We start from the raw sequence: 21,177 nt of genomic DNA, 5'->3' as shown, positions 1-21,177 counted from the left end.
CTTCAGGCTTCTCTTTGTCTGCTTGTACTCCTTCAAGCTCTCCCTCTTCTCAGTACATGAGGGTTTATGGGAGTTGAAGTCCATAGTTGTTACTGGATTTCTTGGATGTGGTTGTTCAAATGTTTTATACAAAGACACATCAAAACCATAAGATGTTATATATGAGTTGTGAGTGTTTGAGTCATAGATGGAGGCTTGAGTAGAGTGATTTAGAGGAAAGGTTTTCTGACTTCTACTATAGGGTGGAACTGTTAGGTGACAGTAAGCCATCAGGGTCTCAGGTATTATAGAGTCTTCCTCAGAGGACTGGGGGAATACAGCGTCTCATCCAGTGGGGTCAAACCCCTCCCCCCGGGAGTTGTACCCTCTCCTGTGATCCTCCCTCATATATCCTCCCCCAGGGTCAGGATCAGTGAGCGGCTGCTGTCCCCTCACCACCTGGGAGGAGGTCAAAGCCAGGGAATCTGTGACGACTCCACCATATTCATCACATATGCCAGTCCCTGCTTGCCTTTTGTCACATCCGCCCCTGTGTGTGACTTGTTACACTGCTGTTTGTATGCCTGTACCCATCTTATGTCATTAATAACCTCATGACCACTGGCATCACCTGAGGAACCTGATATTGCCCAGTCGCCTAATTTGTGGAGACTTTGGATTTATTAAGAAGATTATCAATTTATTTCACACATTAAACTGTTGGCAGATTTCATTCTCTTTTTTATTTTTTTATTTGCATTTGTCTGGCACACTTACAGCCCAGAGGCATCGAGGTGCTGTTACATGAAGTTGTAGGTAAACTTTATTCAGTGGTTACAAATGACAATGTTTTTGGAGTGCAGACTGTTGATGTGCAGCCAAACTTTTTTTGGGGTACTTGCTGGTGTTATCTAAAGGTGAGTACATCAATGTATGTATGCATGTATTTTTATAGTTTTTTTTTTTATAGAGTGCAAAGCCACAAGAGAGGCACCCTGTTACCTCTGATCACCTGCACAGGCTTACGGACTCATATGGCAAATGTTTTTACGGCTCTATAAAGTGGACATTGTCTCCTGTGCATCTGATTGTGCTATGTAGAGTGTAGTGGCGCAAATTGAGAAGGCCTGACCGACAGTGCATTTTTGCATTGTTAGAGGGACTATGAGAGCCAGTAAGGCAGCTGATCTTATGAGTGGGAGTTATTTAGCATGTACCTCCCAGGGAGCAAAGCAGCACTGCACTGCATTACGCCAGGTCATTTCCCCCCACTTGTACCTCTGGTGGGCTCATGGTGGTGGACCAGGGGCAAGAACAAGCTAGGCACATAAAGTGTACATACAAATGGCGAGTGTACGCCTCATTACAGGAATGGCCATATTCAGGAGTGTCATTACTTGGGTTACCCACCCATTCCCATTTGAGGAAGGGATGGGACCCCAGGTCACAAAAGAAGAAGGGGCAGCATGGATGGACACTTACCTCTGTAGTTGAGGATGTCCTCTGTGTAGGCCAGCATGCTAGGAAAGGTGCTACTGAGGAAGAGGCCCAGGGAGGCTGTCCCCACAAAGAGCAGGATGCTGTTGTAGGGGGTGAGGAGCAGGAAAAGGAAGGTGACCATCACACCTGTCTGAAAGGATATGGTTCAAGTTTGTGAAAAAGAGGTACACAGTTTAACAAGCTACTACTGTCCAACCCTCCTCCTGCCGCCCACCAAAATACGCACTCAAAGAAGATCACTTGTGCATTCAGGTACCTCTCTATTTTACAATGCATGCACACACGGCACACAAAGAACACACTTGGAACAACTACCTGTTAAATTGTAAATACATTAATACACACAAAACCGCCCTGAAATCAAGTGAACTTGAGACAAACCCAGACTGGAAAAATAACACAAAGGATTCAAGTTTTTATAAAAACAGCAAATAACACAAGTTATCAAGTTATGTAATGTGACGATTCACTAGGTGTCGCCACTTCTTCCCAGGGGGAGCCCTTTCTCATGTCGGTAACCCATTGGTGCTACTGGCGGGTTACCGGCAGACTTGCCTTACCGTTACCGGCGCCCGAGATCTCAGTGTTACCGGGATATTCTGGGTGCCAACAACGGCGGTAAGTTCCCATTCCATGAAGTCCCATGGGACTCCATGGAATGGGAACCACTGAATCTCGGGCGCTGTTGTTAACAGTGACGATGATTCAGTAATTTCTCTGCTGGTAGGGGCCTGAACTCCTGGCAGGTCAGGCCTGCCGGTAGTTCACTACCGCTACTGGCAGGCTCAGAGTATGCCAGTCTGGGAAAAATGCCAGAGCCGGTAGTACTGACCGTTTTACCAGCATTTTTACTGGACCGGCTTACTCCTAATGCCCCCCAAAGTCTGTAACAATCCTAAAGCTCAGACTATCAGATAATACCAGGAGTCATTCTCCGGGTAATAAAGCAGATGCAGAGAGACACCAGGAGAAGGGAGTCATTCCTCCTGGTTTTGGGTATCAAGCGCAGACCAAGAAAAGGGAGGCAATCTCTTGGTCCAGAAATAGAAACCAGACTGGTGACAACAGGGGAAGGGAGTCCTTCCCCCTGGTTCATTTGCAACTTGGACAGAATCACACCAGGAGAAGGGAGTCATTCTCCTGGGGAGAACATTGTGTAAAGACTATTCTGAGACCCGCAAATCAGGGAATGGGAGTCATTCCCCCTGGTGTGTTTATGTTTGAAGGAATATTTTGGTTAAGCAAGTATCCAGAACCGAAGAAAGGAGCAACTCCCCTTACTGAAGGAACTTTATGTTAAGTTGCTCTTTAGTTTTATAGTGTGATGGACAGAAGTTGGTTTGGACATAGGCCAGTGGTTTATTCTTCGACAGACATCCTAACAGACCCTTTTAGTATTAGTTTTAAGGCAGGGATAGGTTTATAGTGTGATGGACAGAATTTGGTTTTGACATAGGCCAGTGGTTTATTCTTTGACAGACATCCTAACAGACCCTATTAGTATTCGTTTTAAGGCAGGAAAACCGCTCTTAGAAGTTAGGGATAACATGGACCTTTCTTTCAATTTTCTAAAATAAAAGTCTAGAACCGAAATCATGCCTCCTTTGTGCCAATATCCTCCTTCCACACCCTTACAGTAAACAATGCACACTGTTTATGCACCAGAATCACTGAACGGAGTGTGTTCCCAGCATGCATGCTTCTCTGTCCCCCACCATGCACTGTTCGTCTGCATGACATCATGTGGTGTTCCACCACACCCATCATGCATTGCTCCTCTACACCCCACTGTGCAGTGTTGCTCTGCACCACATCCTGATATGTTCCTCTGCACCACAACACGCAGTGCTCCTGTGCATCCTACCATCCATTCACTGCACTCTTCTGTGACGAACCAGGAATGAGACTCTGACACAAGGGGTTCATGGTTTTGGTCAAAGACTTTCATTAAAATAAAAGGTGTTACGGTTTGGGGTGAATTGTATCCCTGCAGGTCAAAGGTGCACACTTGTCCTGCTGCCCAAAAGCAGTTTCAGAGGCCTGGCACCATTTTCTGCCATAAGATTCGTCGCTTGGCAGCCCCGTTTCACAGGCAGTGGAAACTGCCATGGAAACGGGCTGTTGCCATGGCAGCTGCCTTTCACAGCACAGCGGGACTACATTTCCCATCTCCCCTGCATAGTCTCCCTGATGCCTCCAATGAGAGTCCAGAGCCTCACTCTGTGTTCAACATAACTCCATGACGAACGCAGAACGCTGCTTCCAATTGAAGTTACTTCGGACACCTTTCCCGTGAAGTTTCGTCTTCGTCTTTGCCTTAAAAACCGCTTCCTGTGTACCAGACCTCCTGCCTGCATACATGCACTTCCTTTGGATCTGTTTTGCTACATTTGCCGCTTTCCGTGTACCAGACCTCCTGCCTGCATGCATGGACTGGTTTGCTGACCACACCTTCCTCAAGCACTCCAAAGCAAGTATATTTTCTTGTTTGTTACCTGTATTCCCTCATTTACTCCCGCTCATGTTGTCTGCATTTATCTACCTTAGACACTCCTTCATGTAAATCCACCTCCATGCTGCATCTATTTTCTGAAAGATTTCCTTCTGCACGTGCACTTGAGGGCGCTCTGCAGCAATGTGCACCATCCCGACACTATTGCGCTTCGCGTTCCATCGGGGTAGCACCTGTACTAACATTTCCCCTTTATTATTTTATCCCAGTTGTTGTGGGACATCGCCTCTCTTCTTACCTTCTCCATACAAACACGGTAAGAACTAGCATACCATCATTATAGTACTGTTTTCTTCCTTGTATATTGAGTGTCCTCAATCCCATCCAGTACATAGATAGCGAATCATCCTTTCTTCTGTAGGGTGGGTTATTTAGACGAAGATCAAGCCACTGTATAGTTCAGGTAGATCTTAGTCCTATCCAGTTACAGTTCAACCATTTGCCTTCACCTAAATATTAAACAGTGTTTATTCCTTTACAGCTGGTGGTCGTAGCGGTGTGTGCTCCTGCTCTTTTAAGTGATCGGCCTCACTTGATTGTCTATCTAGACCAGTTTGGGGGCATATCTCTGAAAAGAGTTCTATCCCTCAACAGAGAGGAGGCCCTGGTTTAGGCCTAACTAGGGCTCTGCAATCAAGTCAGGCCCGGTCTCTGTGGATCATCAGGCATTCCATCCGGTAAATGACAAAAGGGGGTGGGGAAATGCCTCTCTGTCCCTACACAAGAGGGCTTTCCCTACCTAAAACCAAAACTAAATGCCTGTTAAGGTCAGCATGTCCAAAGCACTATTCTGGCCCTCACACGCTAACAAAATAAACTCTAAGGTGAAAGGGATAATGTATTTGGCCTTGCATGATGAATAACTGTTCATGAAGGAAAGGGTATAACCCCTCACAAAAGTTCCAGAAGAATAGAGTTCTTTATCCCAGAGGTTGGTTCCCTTTCCCTGGATTTCTCTTACTTCTGTTGTAGATTCAAAGATATCACTTTTCTGAGTTTCTCTTGATCGACAACACAATTGAGACACAAAACAACTAAGCTTTTGGTCTTAGAGTTTCTTTTGTTCCACAACATGATTGATACACAAAACAATTTGGCACTTTGGCTTTTCATTGTCAGAATACCTGGTGTACTCTCCTGCCAGCTTTTACTCAGTTTCTCTTCTTGGTTTCCCACAACCTTTTTACTAGTCTTGATTTTATCCTTCCCAGGACTTTTTCCATAAGGTACTTCCTATCCACTCTTCAGTTTGTCCTTGACTGCTATACTCTCCTGCCATGACTTTCTTAAATGCACTTTCCTGCAATTGCTTGTATAATCTCCTGCCAGGACTTTCTCAAATGCGTTCACTTGCAACTTTCACTTGACTGGTGCAGTCTGCTTCCAGGGCATTTTTCGCGTGGGCTCCGCTCGCAATTCCAAAAGTAAGATTTTCTTAGCTTCGCTTTATCTGACATTGTGTTTGCCTTGTATATTATCTTGCCAGGGCTTTTCTCATATATGTACTGCATACACTAATCTCTTTTAAAGTTCCTTGCTTTTGCTCTGTTTTCCCCTTTAAAGAAATGCTCACGGCTTCTTTCTCTCTCATATTTCATGTGCTTTCTTTGTAGTCATTCGCCTTTGTCAATATTACCAATATGCACCAGTGTACCTTGTCTCTTGCGGCAAACCTGTGGTGGGTGTTTGGTGATTCTTCCCATCTCACCACCTTCATTCGGTTTCTCTGCCTCTCGCGGTTGGTGCTGTTCCATGCTGGGTGTCAGTAAGGTAAACACTGTTGCGTAACACTTGTGAACGCCCAGGAGCCCTGTGTTGGCTTCTGGCAATCCTACATTAGTGTGTTTTCCAGCTCGGTCTGCATTCTTTCTCTTCCTTTATCAGTAGGTTGGCTCTGTGACACCTTCTTCAGCCCTTCGGTCTCTCGGTCGATCCAGAGAGAAGCAGCTTTCTCTCTCCATCAGCAGCGTGCCGCAGTCAGCTGTGGTTAAATCTCCCAGTTACAGACATGTGCTTGGAGCAACTAGAGCGCAGCCTATACTCTTAGTCTTTTCTGCTCTGCATTACTCGGCTCATCTTCCTCGTCCAGGTATTTACATGGTTTTGGGAATGGTAGTCCAAATTTGTGTACATTTTCTCAGAAGTCTTTAAGGGCAAGTTAGTTCCAAATAACTTGTAAGAAGAGTCTGAGAAGATAGTTTCATGAATCTTAGGGGACAAGCTAGATCTTGATGGTTCACACGCAGATCTTGTTAGAAGATCTTCAGTACCTTCCTAAGGGAAATGAGGGGAAGTGTAACAATATGCCACAAGATTATTGGGTATGGGTGGTGTGTCCTCAAGAGAGGAAGGGGAATACCATGGGCCTCATTAGGACCCTGGCGGTAGCCGTGCCCTTATTAAGGTCACGGCTGCCGTCGATAATGGATTTTTACTGGGTCCATGGAATGGGCAATTACCGGGTCATGCCGACCTTGGCGGACCTGGTAATTGCCCTTTTCTTGGACCCGGTAAAAATTCATCCACATTCCTATTTGAGCCCGATAGGGCTCAATGGGAATGGGGATGATGCTAACAACGGGCCCGTTGTTAGCATCCTAGTCTCCTCGCGGGACCCGCTAAGGACACCTTGTTTTACGAAGCGTCCTTACCGGGTCATGCGAGGAGACCTCCTAATAGGGTGGTATGGGGTTAATGTCACCGGCACCTTTACCAGCGCCGTTAACCCCTTACCGCCCACCTCGTAATGAGGCCCCATGTCTTATTTGATGGTGTCTCACTACTCCCCTGGAAGTTTTCTCTCCACATGTGATCCTCCATTATAAAGCCACTCCCAGGGTCAGGATCGGGTAGCGGCTGCCATCCCATGGCCACATGGGGAGAGGTCACAGCCGGGAAAGGAGTGATGACACCATCAGATTCATCACACTACCATGTGGTGTTCCGCTGCATCCCATCATGTGGAGTTCCTCTTCAGCACACCAGCAGTGTTCCTCAGGTTCTCACCATGCCTTGTTCCTCTGCAATGCACCATGTGGTATTCCATTACACTCAGTCATGCAGTATACCTCAACACTACAGCAATACCATGCAGCGTTCCTCTACACCCTGCCATGCAGTATTCCTCTGCACCCCATTATGTAGTGTTTCTCCACCACATACAGTGTTCCTGTTCATCTTGTCATGTAGTTTTCCTTTACACCTCATAATTCATTGTTTGTTTACACCACATCATGCAGTATTCCTGCACAGTCCACCATGCTGTGTTTCTCTCCACCACACCAGGCAGTGTTCCTGTGCACCCCACCATACAATGTTTTATGGACCTCACCATGAAGCAACATTTAAATTATTCTTATTCTAAATGGCAAAGCACTTACGCAGATAAATACAGTCCAACACTCTCCATTGATTCAACAACGGGGGGAGCTTAACAAATTACCACAAATTAATAACTCTTTACCAGATGTGTGGTGCTTATAGGTACCCAAATAGTGTATACTAGTATGAAGGCCCGTGTACATGGGCCAAAGTGCATGAGAAGAGAAATGTTCAGCGTGTTAATGGTACATCTGGCTATATATATTTCTAAGGCAACAGCTCCCTCTAGTAGCGACTGCAGGCACTGCAGGCAGTCTCTACTGCGCATGACTGCATCGGACAAACATACATCTGTCCTTTTATTATATTGTATGATAAGCCACAACCCATGTACACACGTACAGCCTGTTCTGAAAGTGTCCCATACCTATTTTGCATCATCTCTGACCCCCCTTACATTTTAGCCTGTTTATAACTAAAGAAAAAAACACAATTGCTTCTATGGTAATCTACACCTCCTACAACTAGGCTTTAGGCATGCTTGTGAGACGATCCAAATGCACAGGAGCACAGCTCACTTTTTTAATTATCCCAAAAGATTTTTAATTTTCTATAAAGTTTGTCTCCACCTTCCGGTAAATGTAAACAAATCTTTTCTTCACTTTTCCACTTTGCATATCTTTTTCAGTTTTTATTTCCAGAGAACTTTGTCTGTTTTGAGTTTCTCTTAGCCAGTTTTATTTGCAGGTGCACAGTGAGGTAGGCATGAAGTGCTTACGCTGCATGTATAATCTATATAAGCCTCATAAATAGAAATAGAAATAATACTTTGTGAATAGCCACTCATGTGCAATTTATAGAGGACCACCGGAACAGGTTGGGCTGTGCTTTGCACTCGCAAACGGGATTCTTGTGAATTGGGGTCGGAGGGGGACCATAGTATATACATAAGTGCAAAGTCTACATTATGCACAGAAAACGCTGTACACACAAGGAATTCCTCCTCAGCCGGGACAAGGGCAAAAGAAGCCTCCAGCATTATGAGTAATGATAAATAAGCAGACACAAACTCCCATACATACGTGCATACGTACATACATGGGGGCTGATTGTGGGGGCAAGAGGTACTTTTATGGGGTCAGGTCCCCGTGAGCCATATTCACTTGATCCAAATAGACCTAATCGTCAGCTTAGATGTCCAAGAGATATTTACTTTTCCTTTTTTGCTGCTCTACCACTTTTCCCCTTAAATGATCCCTGCACCCCCACAACTCCAATAGGCAATAAGTGCCATGATGGGCTCCACTCTCCTCTGAACAGCTTAATTGTTCCTCAAGCTCTACTTGACTGACCTGCTTGTACATGCCTACTGGATTATGTTCCTCAGTGTTCAGATTTCCAGGGAACCCATGTACTTAATGGTGAGACTCATACCTTTAGGTTTTAAGGGCCACTGTGCTGAAGGCCTTGATACTCACACTGCCATGTTAGGATGTAACACATACCATGGTTATGTGTTGGCCTAAACGTTGCAAATCTCCAAAACAGGAAGTAGGGGGAGATGATATCTTTATGAGTGCTGGCATGACTGATGGATTAAAAAAATGATTTAGGACTTTAGAAATAGGATTTAAACAGGTTTATTTTTCTGCCCAATTAGGGGCTTGAGATGGATGGGGTAAATGAATAAAGCTTTTTCAGAGAAATGAAAAGGTGAGAATCCCAGCATAGTTGAGGACTGTAAACCATGAGTCCATTCCTCACTTCCCTGGTGCTCCACCTCCAAGTCATCAAACACAAGTCCTGCACAGTTAATAGAGTGTCCCTTGCACTTCGTTCCTGGCTTGCTTGGTTCTTTTTTCCTGTCTTCATTGAAGTCAGGAGGCTGAGTTCCCCGTAGTGGGTTAGCCCTACTTGCCATACTCTGAGGCCCAGGCCTGCTGCAGCGGATGCCACACCTGGGTCTGACTTCACCACATCCTACTGGGTCCAGCCATAGAATGGGTATTAGCACCAGAATGCTGGCATTTGACTGGTCCACAGCTGCTGCCAGTGCAGGGCAAACAGGCTGACTACACTTTACCCAGAATTGGAGACTCTCTTTCGTACAAATGCGCCACACTGCAATAGTTATGTCTCAAAAAGCTGAGATTTATTTGTGAGCGCCCTTCATGGTAACACGTGTTAGGGCGACATTGCATAGTGCCTTTCTCAAACCAGGGCTATTGAATATACATTTACACATTAGGTAATGAAATGCGTAAAGTGCACACGTAAAAATATAACATTAAATAATGAGAATATGCCATTATTCGTCATGATTTGCCAACAGAAATACCATTGATATAAAGCATTCGTTGGTAGACAGAATCATAAGGGATGGGCGTAGGGGAGGATATGTGGCGTAGAAAACATGTGCATATGGAGAAAAAGAAAAAAAGGAAGAAAAGAAAAAACAAATCAAGAAAAATGTAAACAGCATGGTTAATTCGAATCATCATTTTGTTAACACTTGACTTGTGTGCTACTTAAAACATTCTACTGTGTTCAATGATGTGACAAACATCTCATCTTATTTTTAGTGTGTTCTTACTTTCCCATTACCGTATATGAATCAAGCAAGATACTGTCTGTATTGCTCAAAAGGGATTGTACTGGTTAATCATATAGTGCTGTGAACCACTGGTCAGTGCTTGAACATGATGGGGGCTCAAAATTGAAACCCCTTTCTCCTCATTCCTTTCTTTGTTACCAACACCATTTAATAACGATTTATGCCAATGTTACCTGTTGGAATTGTTGCAACTTGATTTAAACTTTCCGTCCGTGCTTGATATAATAAATGGGTTAAATCCCTGTAAGGAAATGTGTCTTGTTATTCAACTTATTAAATTAGCATGTCTTCGGCTGACGGCCACTAGCGCTACCTTGGAGGGACTACCTTGGTTGCCATGACTCCGGCGAACAACAGGAACGTTGAGTTTGTATAAAGCACAAATACAGCCAGAATGCGGGTTGATCGGTACCACACAGGATGTGCCCGACAAACTGGTAAGTTATCCGATTTAACTTTCTGGCTATATAATGATTTTGAGAGCTCGCAATTACATCGCGGCACTCGACATTAGACATGATGCGTCCATAGGACACGTACATGATACATAAGTACCAATTAACGGTTTGTTTAGCCCATAATTTAATGAAAGTACGCAACCAAAACATTGATGCGTTCTAAGCAGTTAATATTTTCGCTGACAATATTGGGTGCATTTTTCAGAATTGAGAATCATGTCGGTAACATATTCAATACTTAAGAACCAAGCATTTCGAATTATATTTGAGAAATATTGTTTGATCAAATGAGAAACATTAGCATTTAACCAAGGACATAACAATGCAACGAAAAAATGTCAATTTACGTACAGTGCAGGCCATGACGAAAATGTTGTCATATGTGATAACGGTGCTCCCCGAAAACCCAACAGGGTCCTGGGAGTATCAGGTATGCTTGTTATTGAGTAGAATCATGTCAGTGGCATATCGAGTTCAGAACAATTATGCATTCACAATTATTCAAAATATAAATTTAAAAAAGAAATAAATTAATCTCTCGACTCTACACAGCGCTAGTGGCCGTCAGCCAAAGACATGTTCATTTAATAAGTTGAATAACAAGACACATTTCCTTACAGGGATTTAACCCATTTATTATATCAAGCACGGACGGAAAGTTTAAATCAAGTTGCAACAATTCCAACAGGTAACATTGGCATAAATCGTTATTAAATGGTGTTGGTAACAAAGAAAGGAATGAGGAGAAAGGGGTTTCAATTTTGAGCCCCCATCATGTTCAAGCACTGACCAGTGGTTCACAGCACTATATGATTAACCAGTACAATCCCTTTTGAGCAATACAGACAGTATCTTGCTTGATTCATATACGGTAATGGGAAAGTAAGAACACACTAAAAATAAGATGAGATGTTTGTCACATCATTGAACCCAGTAGAATGTTTTAAGTAGCACACAAGTCAAGTGTTAACAAAATGATGATTCGAATTAACCATGCTGTTTACATTTTTCTTGATTTGTTTTTTCTTTTCTTCCTTTTTTTCTTTTTCTCCATATGCACATGTTTTCTACCCCACATATCCTCCCCTACGCCCATCCCTTATGTTTCTGTCTACCAACGAATGCTTTATATCAATGGTATTTCTGTTGGCAAATCATGACGAATAATGGCATATTCTCATTATTTAATGTTATAGTTTTACGTGTGCACTTTACGCATTTCATTACCTAATGTGTAAATGTATATTCAATAGCCCTGGTTTGAGAAAGGCACTATGCAATGTCGCCGAAACACGTGTTACCACGAAGGGCGCTCATAAATGAATCTCAGCTTTTTGAGACATCACTATTGCAGTGTGGCGCATTTGTACGAAAGAGAGTCTCCAATTATAGTTTTCAATATAGAGGTTGGAGTGGGTACCTCTATCTCTCTTGCCAAATGCAACATTTACAATGACAAGTCAGGTTTCGAAAAACTAATCTCAGGTCGCAGAAGGTTAAGTTTGGCGTCAATCCACTCCACAACGTGTATACTTTACCCAGTACTTCATCTCTCCTCCTCGGTATCCCACAATGATGAGGCCTACTTCACCTCCCATCTTAGCTTCTCTTTTTGGGGATTCTGGTCTTTCATACTGCTGTCCTATTTCCTTCTCCCTCACTCCTCATTCCTCATTCGATTTCAAGCCTCTCTCTTCCTTCTTACTTACATCCCTCCACTATCTACCTCCTTAACTCTAGTTCGCTACATTATTTTCTACCTCTCCACTTTCTATTCTCCATTCCACGATTTCTTCACTATGTTACCGCTTTAATACGCTCTATTCACCTCTGCAGGTCTTACCGTCTGTTCAAACTGCTACCCCTATCTTCTTACCTTTCCCTCACCTGCCACTCCCAACTTTTTCTCACCCCTCCTCACTCTTCTCTTTACTCTTTTCTCACTAGCCTGCCTTACTTACCACTACCACCAGTCTTCTACCAACAACGACCAAGCCCGGCTTGGACAGAGGCCTACATTTATAGTGGCACTGACCAACTGCGGGTCCAGAAATGATAACTTGCACTCAGCTGTGTCATGCAATATGCAGAGCACAGAGCTTGGTTAATGACATTTGAATGTGCTTTCTGAACTGGTTTGCATAACTTGTGATCACTGTGTGGCTTCGCAGAGATGGATTACAAGAGAGGCATCCGCCATCTTGCCTCTCATGCTGCTCCTGCAAGCACTGTCGCTTTTTGTGTCTTCTGTTGCTGCCTGCCATCTGGTGCAGTATCTCTTCTTCGCTGTGGGATAACTCCCTGAAAGTGTACTGTGTATCACAGAGAAGTAGCTTGCAGTCCTACGGCTATATAATGTCTGCTGTATGCTTTTCTTTTTCGGATGGTGGGACCTCGTTGCTGTTTCATTCTTTGCAGGTCCCTTTGTTACAGATTGGTTCTCTTTTGCATAACTCTGGTGGCAGGTATAACCTGGCAATTGATGTGCAATGCAAGTCCATCTGTCTTAACAAGGGCTGCTGCTCCTCTAGAAGATCTTGAGGAATATTAGGATGTTGGGCAGGTTGTCTGATGAATCCTGCGGAGTCATCACTGATCCCCAGCCTAAAGTCTCCTTCCATGTGGCCAGGGGGACTCCAGCCACTACCTGATCGTGACCCTGGGGTTGGTATTCTGAGGGTGGATCACATGGAAGGAGATGGCTGTCAGGGGAGAGTGATGATTCCAGCAGGAAAGAAGCAGTATTCTCCTCTTTCTTGCGGGAAAGATCCCTTAATTCCCAAATTTGTGATGGCATGTTGTCATTATGCTGAACCATTTAAATATGAGCATCTAACAACTACTTTGTTCTGACAAAGTCCTATTCATTCTTCATGTGTACATCATAAGCCTAGAATATATTTAATATCTAATGTTTATGGTGATTGTTGTTTGCATAAGAAAGGCTGCAGACTGCGCGGAGCGGGAGGAGAGTCTGGAAGCAGAGGCAAACTCACAGAGAAGAGCCGTGGGGAGAGCAGGAAACGCTTGCCGGTAGCAGGCTAATGGCTTTCGGGACCGTAGAAAAAGAACTCTAGTGAATTTACGGTAAATGGTGTGCAGCAGGGCCAGGGGAGTCGCAGTCCACCGCTGGTCTGCAAAGGACTCAGAAGCGACGCTGGAACCAAATGAAACTCTGCCATGAAGAAGACGCTTGCCCACCGAAACTTCCTCACAGCAGCAGTCGCACAATGAACCAGTGAGTCAAACTAAGGAAGTAGGGGCCGCAAACACGTTCAAGAATATTTGGGCAGCAATTTTTAATATCGACCAAATATAATTGAAAAGAAAAGGCAAACATGTTGTAATTCTACTGATATGAGATGTCCGTTGGGGGAAACCTGTAACAAGCATTGGCATGAGCCAAGAGAAATGGAAAGAAAGTTTGACAGACAGAGCTTGAACAAACCCTCATACATGGGATGTCAGTTTGGGGGTAATTGGTACAAGTAATAACTAAGTCAACAAAGTTGTGCTGTTGAAGACGTACACTTGCGGAATACTTAAGAGGAATTTGAATGTTGCAGAGAAACCTGATAAGAGCATCAGGGAGTGAACCTTTTTGGAAAGATACCTGGCAGGAGAGTACACCTGGGGATTTCTGTGAGCAAAAAGGGAGATATTCCTGGCAGAACAGTAAACCACGTTCTGATGCTTGTTAATCTGCTTAGAATGACATGCTGTGCATATGGTCCACCATCCAGTGGTAACCGGAGAGTGTTGCATCTTGTCTTTCGAGGATCGAAAGGGGACGTCGGCATAGGCGTGTCTGTAACACTATCTTTACCGTGACGTGTAGTGTACCCAAAATCCCTCACGCGCCGATGTCCCTCAGATTGTTTTTTTCTGCCCAGATTACTGGTTGCCCTAATGCGGAGCTCTTATATAGAGCTAGCGTTATTGTCATTATTATCGACTTTGTTGTTATTCCCGTTAAGTCACTTCGACAGTTGAATCCTGTGAAACAACGCCAAAGACTGCTGCAGACTTTCGACATATGTTGATACCGGCGGCGCTGCCGTCCACGTGGCCGGGGCGCACACGATCATAACACCAAACACACAACCCAAGGTTCTGCTTCGACAGCACTGTCGAAGCGTACCAAAGCGCCAACAGAACAGTCGAAATCTTCGATGGGATCCTCTGATCGGCATGATCGGCAGCCTTCCCTGCAACCGCAGTCGCGGCCTGCGACTGGGCAATCCAAAGTAAAGGGCGCTAACACTAACACTAAAAGACACGCGGATGTCGAAGCGCTCTAGGAGGACGCGCAGATGTCGCTTAAGGCCCGGGTGGCTTAAAAATCCACGCTCAGCCCCCGGCTCACCCGGTGGCATCGAAATCCACCGCTCAGCCTCCGGTTCACCAAGTGGCATCAAAATCCACTGTTCAGCCACCAGTTCAGCCGGTAGACCGCCCAGATTCTCCGACCATTGCCGATTACTTCGGCAGCTAGACTGAAGGAGAGGTCGAAAGAGGTGGCGAAGCACAAAGAACGGCCTAGAGACGTGATGAAAGACACGCCACTGCGCCCCCAACTCTGCTATACTGAGAGTTCTGTGCCTTTATCAGGCACACTAGAGGACAAATCTTGACGTCACAGGGAAGAAAATGAACCCTTCCTCCCCTGGACCCCTACGGTTCATCCTCATGGACCAGGGAGAAATTTGAGGGATGTATGGACAGATTAGAAAAATGGCTCTTATTCTGGGAAGCTTACTCCCAAGAGACCTCGAGAAGACCTTCCCTTTACGCCTGTATCCAAGTTTTAAAGGACCTTGGAGGATCTACATGAGGAGTATACTTGTGTCCTCATAGATGTTAATGTAATGGACACATATGATCAGGATGAGGATGCCACCTTTCTGGAAAACTACAATGTGGATGATCGGATAGGTCTTATGGACAATTTGGAAGACAACCGTTGGGTGGATGCTCAATCCTGGACACCCCCTTCTCCCACCCAGGACCCCGATGTGCTGTGCATAGATCCCCCCCTCCACTCCGGCTCACCAAGCCTCCCCAGTGGATGACCAGATGGCATTCAACGCCATCTTGAAGAAAGCAGCTGACCATTTTCAGATCGCCACTCAAGAGGCTTCACCAGATTCTGATTTTGTGGGGGATATACTCAAAGAAAACCTTCCGGTCAACCAGGCAATACCTTTGTTGAACTCAATCAAAAAGAGATTGGCACCTTCATTTTTGACACCAGCCCAGACCAGGGCGGTGAACCCTAGGGTAGAGAAGCTGTTTCAGCCTTCTCCGACTGTCCGTGCCTACATCAAGGGTCATGCCATTACAGATACAGTGGTTACCACTACTAGAAAATGGGCTGGTGTTCCCCTGTCTACTGGAGAGGCAGCACCCAATAAGGAGTCCAAGAGACTATATGCACTGGGAAAGAGGGCAACAACAGCTGCTGCGTTTTCCAACCGTATAGCCAATAACACCACGCTATTGGCCAGCTATGCAGACGTCCAGTGGAACCTTCTGCAAGAAGGCCTTCAAGAAGTACAAGAACCTACACGGACCAAGTTGCTCGCCATCGCATCCAAAGGCAAGCAAGTCAGCCATAATGTGCTCAAAAACACTCTGGACGCTGCCGAGACAGCGGGGAGAACCCTGGCACAAGGAACCTTGCTCAAGAGACATGCATGGCTGAGGAACTCCGGTTTCAAGCTAGAGACCCATGCAGCCCTGATAAACAAACCCGTTGAGGAGACCAACCTGTTTGGCAAGGCAGTGGACGATGCTCTTGAAACAGCCAAGAAAGAACATGAGACCATCAAGTCCCTTCAACAGATTACCCAGAAGCCCTCTCCTCAGAGAGGAAGCGGCTTCCGCCGGTCCTTTCATGGTGAATCTCGTTTTTCCCAGAACCAGTATAATGCAGGAAACAACTGGAATTCGGGACAAGGGTCTAATACCTCCGCCATTTATCCACCCAGAGGACAGCGGCGTGGGAAAGGTAGAGGATGAGGTTCCAACCCCAGAGGCGCCCCGGTCCCGCTGGTCAGAAATGACCTGCGGATCCAAGTCCCCTCCCATGCCACCCCGGTCGGGGGGCGTATAACATCTTTCCTTTCTGCATGGGAGGAGATAACAACAGACAAGTGGGTACTCAAGATGGTCGCCCATGGATACTGTATAGAATTTGCCTGAACACCCCAATTCAGACCGCCAAGATCAAGAAGTTTGATGCCGGGCCACCTGCAAATCCTACTACAAGAGGTGCAGACCCTTCTAGAAAAGGACGCCATAGAAGTCTTCCCTATTCTACAGGTAAACAAGGGTATTTATTCAGTGTACTTCCTTGTACCCAAAAAGGATCTCACCATGCGTCCTGTGCTAGACTTGCGCCCAGCTAACAAGTTTGTCAAACCTCAAAAGTTTTGTATGGTCACTTTACAGGAAGTAATCCCGCTGTTGAAACATGTGGATTACATGGCAACACTGGATATGAAAGATGCATACTTTCATATTTCGATGTTGCCAACACACAGAAAATACCTAAGGTTCATGATAGAGGACAAGCACTATCAGTTCAAAGTACTCCCTTTTGGCATTGCCTCGGCACAAAGGTTGTTTACAAAGGTACTGACAGTAGCGGCAGCACACCTGTGCAGACTATCTGTCCCGGTTTACCCTTACCTCGACGACTGGCTCATAACAGGGGAGTCCTACAAAACATGCCTATTGAACACTCAGAAGACAATAGACCTCGTATTCAGTCTGGGATTCTCCATCAACAAGAGGAAATCCATCCTAGACCCCAGTCAAGTCAAACAGTTTCTGGGGGCTCTAATTTCGGACAAAAGACGGCCTCGTCTTCCCCTCCAACGAGAGGGTTCAAAACATGCTCTTTCAGATACCTCAGTAAGTAGCCAGTCGGGAAGTGACGGTACGCAAGGCCATGCGTCTGTTAGGAATGATGGCGTCCTGCATTTATTTAGTTCCTCACACGCGTCTGCGCATGCGGCCCATGCAAGAGTGGCTTACCAGCCAGTGGTGTCAGGCTAGCGGACAATGGGAAGATCTGGTAGTTGTCTCGCCAGCCCTTGTTCTCTCTCTGCAGTTGTGGTCGAGGGAAAACATCTTGAAGGGGAAAACCTTCACCACCCCGGCAGTAGAAGCCACTCTCACAGTTGACGCATCTCTCACGTGGTGGGGAGCTCACCTGATTCAGCAGACTGCACATGGCGTGTGGTCCCCACAAGTAGCGTCCAACCACATAAATCTGTTGGAGCTATTAGCGGTATTAAAAGCACTGAAAGTTTTTCAAACACAGTTACAGGGGAAACAGTCCTGATCTTGACAGACAGCACCACAGCCATGTACTACCTGAACAAACAAGGGGGTACAAACTCTCCAGAGCTATCCAAGCTGCCCCAAAACATTTGGATATGGGCTCTCAAACACAGGATGTTCCTGTTGTCTCAACACCTTCCAGGGGAACTCAATCTTCTGGCAGACGTGCTCAGCAGAGACTTCCCACTGCCCGTAGAGTACGAATGGCGAATACACAAAAACATTGGGCCTCATTACGAGTATGGCGGTAAGGCAACAACGGCGCCGGTATCGCTACCGGCACCGTTGTTACCATACCACCATACTACAAGTTCTGCTCGAGGGTGCCCTTGCAGCCACCTGGTCTAAGACGGAAGCCGTACCGGCACCCGCGAGCAGAACTTGATGGTAATACCGGTACCGTTATTAACGGTACCAGTGCTACCATCCTCCCCATTCCCATTGATCTCTTGGGGTCGAATGGGGATGGGGAGTCCCTTATTACCGGCACCCGAGAATGGGCAATTACAGGGTCTACCAAACTCGTGACCCGGTAATTGCCCATTTGCACGAGCCAGAAAAAAATGGATAGCGGCGGCAGCCCTGCCTGTAGTACAGGCACGGCTACCGCCAGCCTCGTAATGAGGCCTATTGTCTCCAATGTTTTCGCAGAATGGGGCTTCCCAGAGATCGACTTGTTCGCAACTCTGGAGAACGCTCAATGCCAAGATTATGCCTCCAGGCACCCACAGAACCGCTCCATGGTCAAGGAAATTTGTTTACGCTTTTCCCCCGACTCCCTTACTCAACAAGATCGTGCACAAGATGCACCAGGAACCAGTCACCATGATACTGGTGGCCCACATGTGGGCCCGCCAACCCTGGTTCTCTCATCTGATGGAGTTGTCCCTCTCCCTCCTATGAAGTTGCCCTGCCCGTATAACATGTTATCTCAGGACAGGAGAGAAACACTGCACTGATGCCCGCAAACTCTGAACTTAGCGGCCTGGCTTCTGAGGTCATAGAGTTCGGACAGCTTCAACTCCCGCAGAGATGTATGGACATACTCAGGGAAGCGAGAAAACCCAACCCCCGATAATGCTATTGCAGTAAATGGAAACGCTTTGTTGTCTGGTGTAATGCCAAGGGCGTCAATCCCATTGACTGCTCTCCTACTCGCATTGTATTGTACCCCACCCACTTACTGGATTCAGACCTGGTTTTTAATTCCCTGAAGGTTCACTTAGCTGTTCTCCCAGCCTACACTGCATCACAAAGGAAGGTGTCATGGTGGAAAATACCAGTTATCAAGGCTTTCATGGATGGGTTAAAAGGATTCATCCCCCCATTTCTAACCCAGCTCCTGGATGGCCCTTAAATGTGGTTCTGACTAGACTCATGGGGTCCCCCTTTGAGCCTATGCACAAGGCAAGTCTAAAAGACCTTACCTATAAGACAGCCTTCCTAGTGGCTATCACTTCTATAAGAAGGGTTAGTGAATTACAGGCCCTTTCAGTACTAGACCCTCCTGTTACTGTTCACAGAGATTAGGTGGTTCTACGCACTCACCCTCGATTTGCGCCTACATTTATTTCCAAGTTCCATGTGAACCAATCAATAGAACTGCCCACTTCTTTCCAGAGCCCCACTAACATGGCTGAAAGGAGCCTACATATGTTAGATGCGTGCAGGGCAGTCATGTTTTACTTGTAAAGAACAAAACCACTAAGGAAGACAAACCAGTTTTTCGTTTCTGTGGCAGATGGTAGAGAAGGGGATCCTGTCTCTAAGTCAGCTATCTCAAGGTGGGTAGTCAAATGCATCACACTTTGCTAAGAGAGAACTGCTCCCAAGCCTAGAGCACATTCTGCTCGAGGCACAGGGGCTTCCATAGCATTCATTGCAAATGTTCCCCTAGAGTCCACTTGCAAAGCGGCAACCTGGAGTTATGTACACAGCTTTACAAAACACTATTGCCTAGACACTTATTCTAGGACTGATTCTCAGTTGGGACAAGCAGTACTAAGACATCTTTTAACTAATGTTCCTTCTCACAACCCACCTCCAACTCCCGGTACTGCTCGCTAGTCTATGCACAGCTTGTGATTCTAAGCAGATTAACAAGCATCAGAAGACATGCATTACTCACCGTAATAGCATTTCTGATGATTATATCTACTTAGATTCACATGCGCCCACCCTTCCTCCCCGCTCGGGTGGAAGGAACATACACGTCTTACTACTTTCTCTCTTTTATGTACTCACTCACGTTAGACTTGGGCTCCCTCATGGCAGAAAAAATACAATCGGAGAGACCTCGGCGCGTGAAGGATTTTGGGTACACTACACATCATGGTAGGGATAGTGTTACAGACACGCCTATACCAACGTCCCCTTTCGATCCTCGAAAGACAAGATGCAATACTCTGCGGTTACCACTGGATGTCGGACCATATGCCAGCATGTGAATCTAAGCAGATACAATCATCAGAAATGCTATTACGGTGAGTAATGCATGTCATATCAAGAGTTTCAGTTGAGACATTTCCTGGCAGGGGAGTATACCAGGAAACCCACTTTGTACTGGTATGTTGAAGAGAAACTTTGTCACATTAAGTTGTTGTTTCAATTGAACATTTTTTAACCAGATAATTGGAAAAGACTTGCCTTTTGCCATACTTTAATCAGTATTGGAGAAAAGGCATTTGTTTAACCATCCTGAATAGTAGGAAAGGCTTTCCTTTCCATATGCCAACCAGTGTTCTGAAAAAGACATTCTGTTTTGCCATCCTGAAAGACAAGGAGAGACTTCCACTTTTTTATATTCCAACCCATGTTGTGGAAGAGACATTTGTTTTACTATCCTCAGGAAAGCATTAGGCAAAAGAGACATGTGTTTTGCCTTTAAGAGACTGTTCTGAAAAAAGGAACATTGTTATCAAGTTTCTTGAAATAATCCACGGGAAGGGAACCAACCCCTGGACACAAGAATTGTTTTTGTTGAAGTTATATGTTTAAGTTCTTGCTTGTTTGTTTTCCTTGCATGTTTCGATTGTCTATTTTAGTATGACGGTCAGATTTAGTTTGGACACAAGGTCAGCCTGCTTTAGTTTTAGTTTCATAGGAAAGGACATTCGCTTTAGGTTATGAAAAGTTAGACCTTTATCCACTGATGCTGAGAGTATTGCCACCTTGTGTCTGCCTCTCATTCTGACCCCTCACAGTGGTGACTCCTGAAATTGATTTTCTAATATGGGGAATGTGTGGCAGGGATCCGGGGATGTCTCCGGGCACTGTGCAGGACCACCAATGGTTGGAGATGGGCTGGGAAATCAACACCCTTATCCTAGTTCAGGCCCTTCATCACATGATTGGAGGTGGCATTTGGCCCCTTTTGTCTCCCCAGCTTCACATACCAAGACATGGAACTACATCACAGTACCCTGATGAATAGCTGGCAACCT

General features: G+C 45.6%; 1 protein-coding gene and 1 long non-coding RNA gene across 2 annotated transcripts in view; one reads left to right on the top strand and one right to left on the bottom strand.

Annotated features, from left to right (window-relative positions):
- The window catches only part of LOC138520815 (uncharacterized), a 348,850-nt gene that overhangs the window by 64,469 nt on the left and 263,204 nt on the right, over window positions 1-21,177 (top strand). The window lies entirely within an intron of this gene.
- Window positions 1-21,177, bottom strand: part of MFSD4A (major facilitator superfamily domain containing 4A) — a 339,210-nt gene that overhangs the window by 88,797 nt on the left and 229,236 nt on the right. The window contains exon 7 of the mRNA XM_069633153.1: window positions 1,462-1,609. Coding sequence (XP_069489254.1) covers window positions 1,462-1,609 — 148 coding nt within the window. The remainder of the gene's footprint in view (window positions 1-1,461; window positions 1,610-21,177) is intronic.

This window comes from Ambystoma mexicanum, chromosome 13, assembly GCF_040938575.1.
Source record: "Ambystoma mexicanum isolate Mex_15411 chromosome 13, UKY_AmexF1_1, whole genome shotgun sequence".
In the NCBI taxonomy this organism is placed as follows: Eukaryota; Metazoa; Chordata; class Amphibia; order Caudata; family Ambystomatidae; genus Ambystoma; species Ambystoma mexicanum.
Note: the sequence above shows the minus strand (reverse complement) of the source record. Positions and strands in the feature narration are given on the sequence as shown.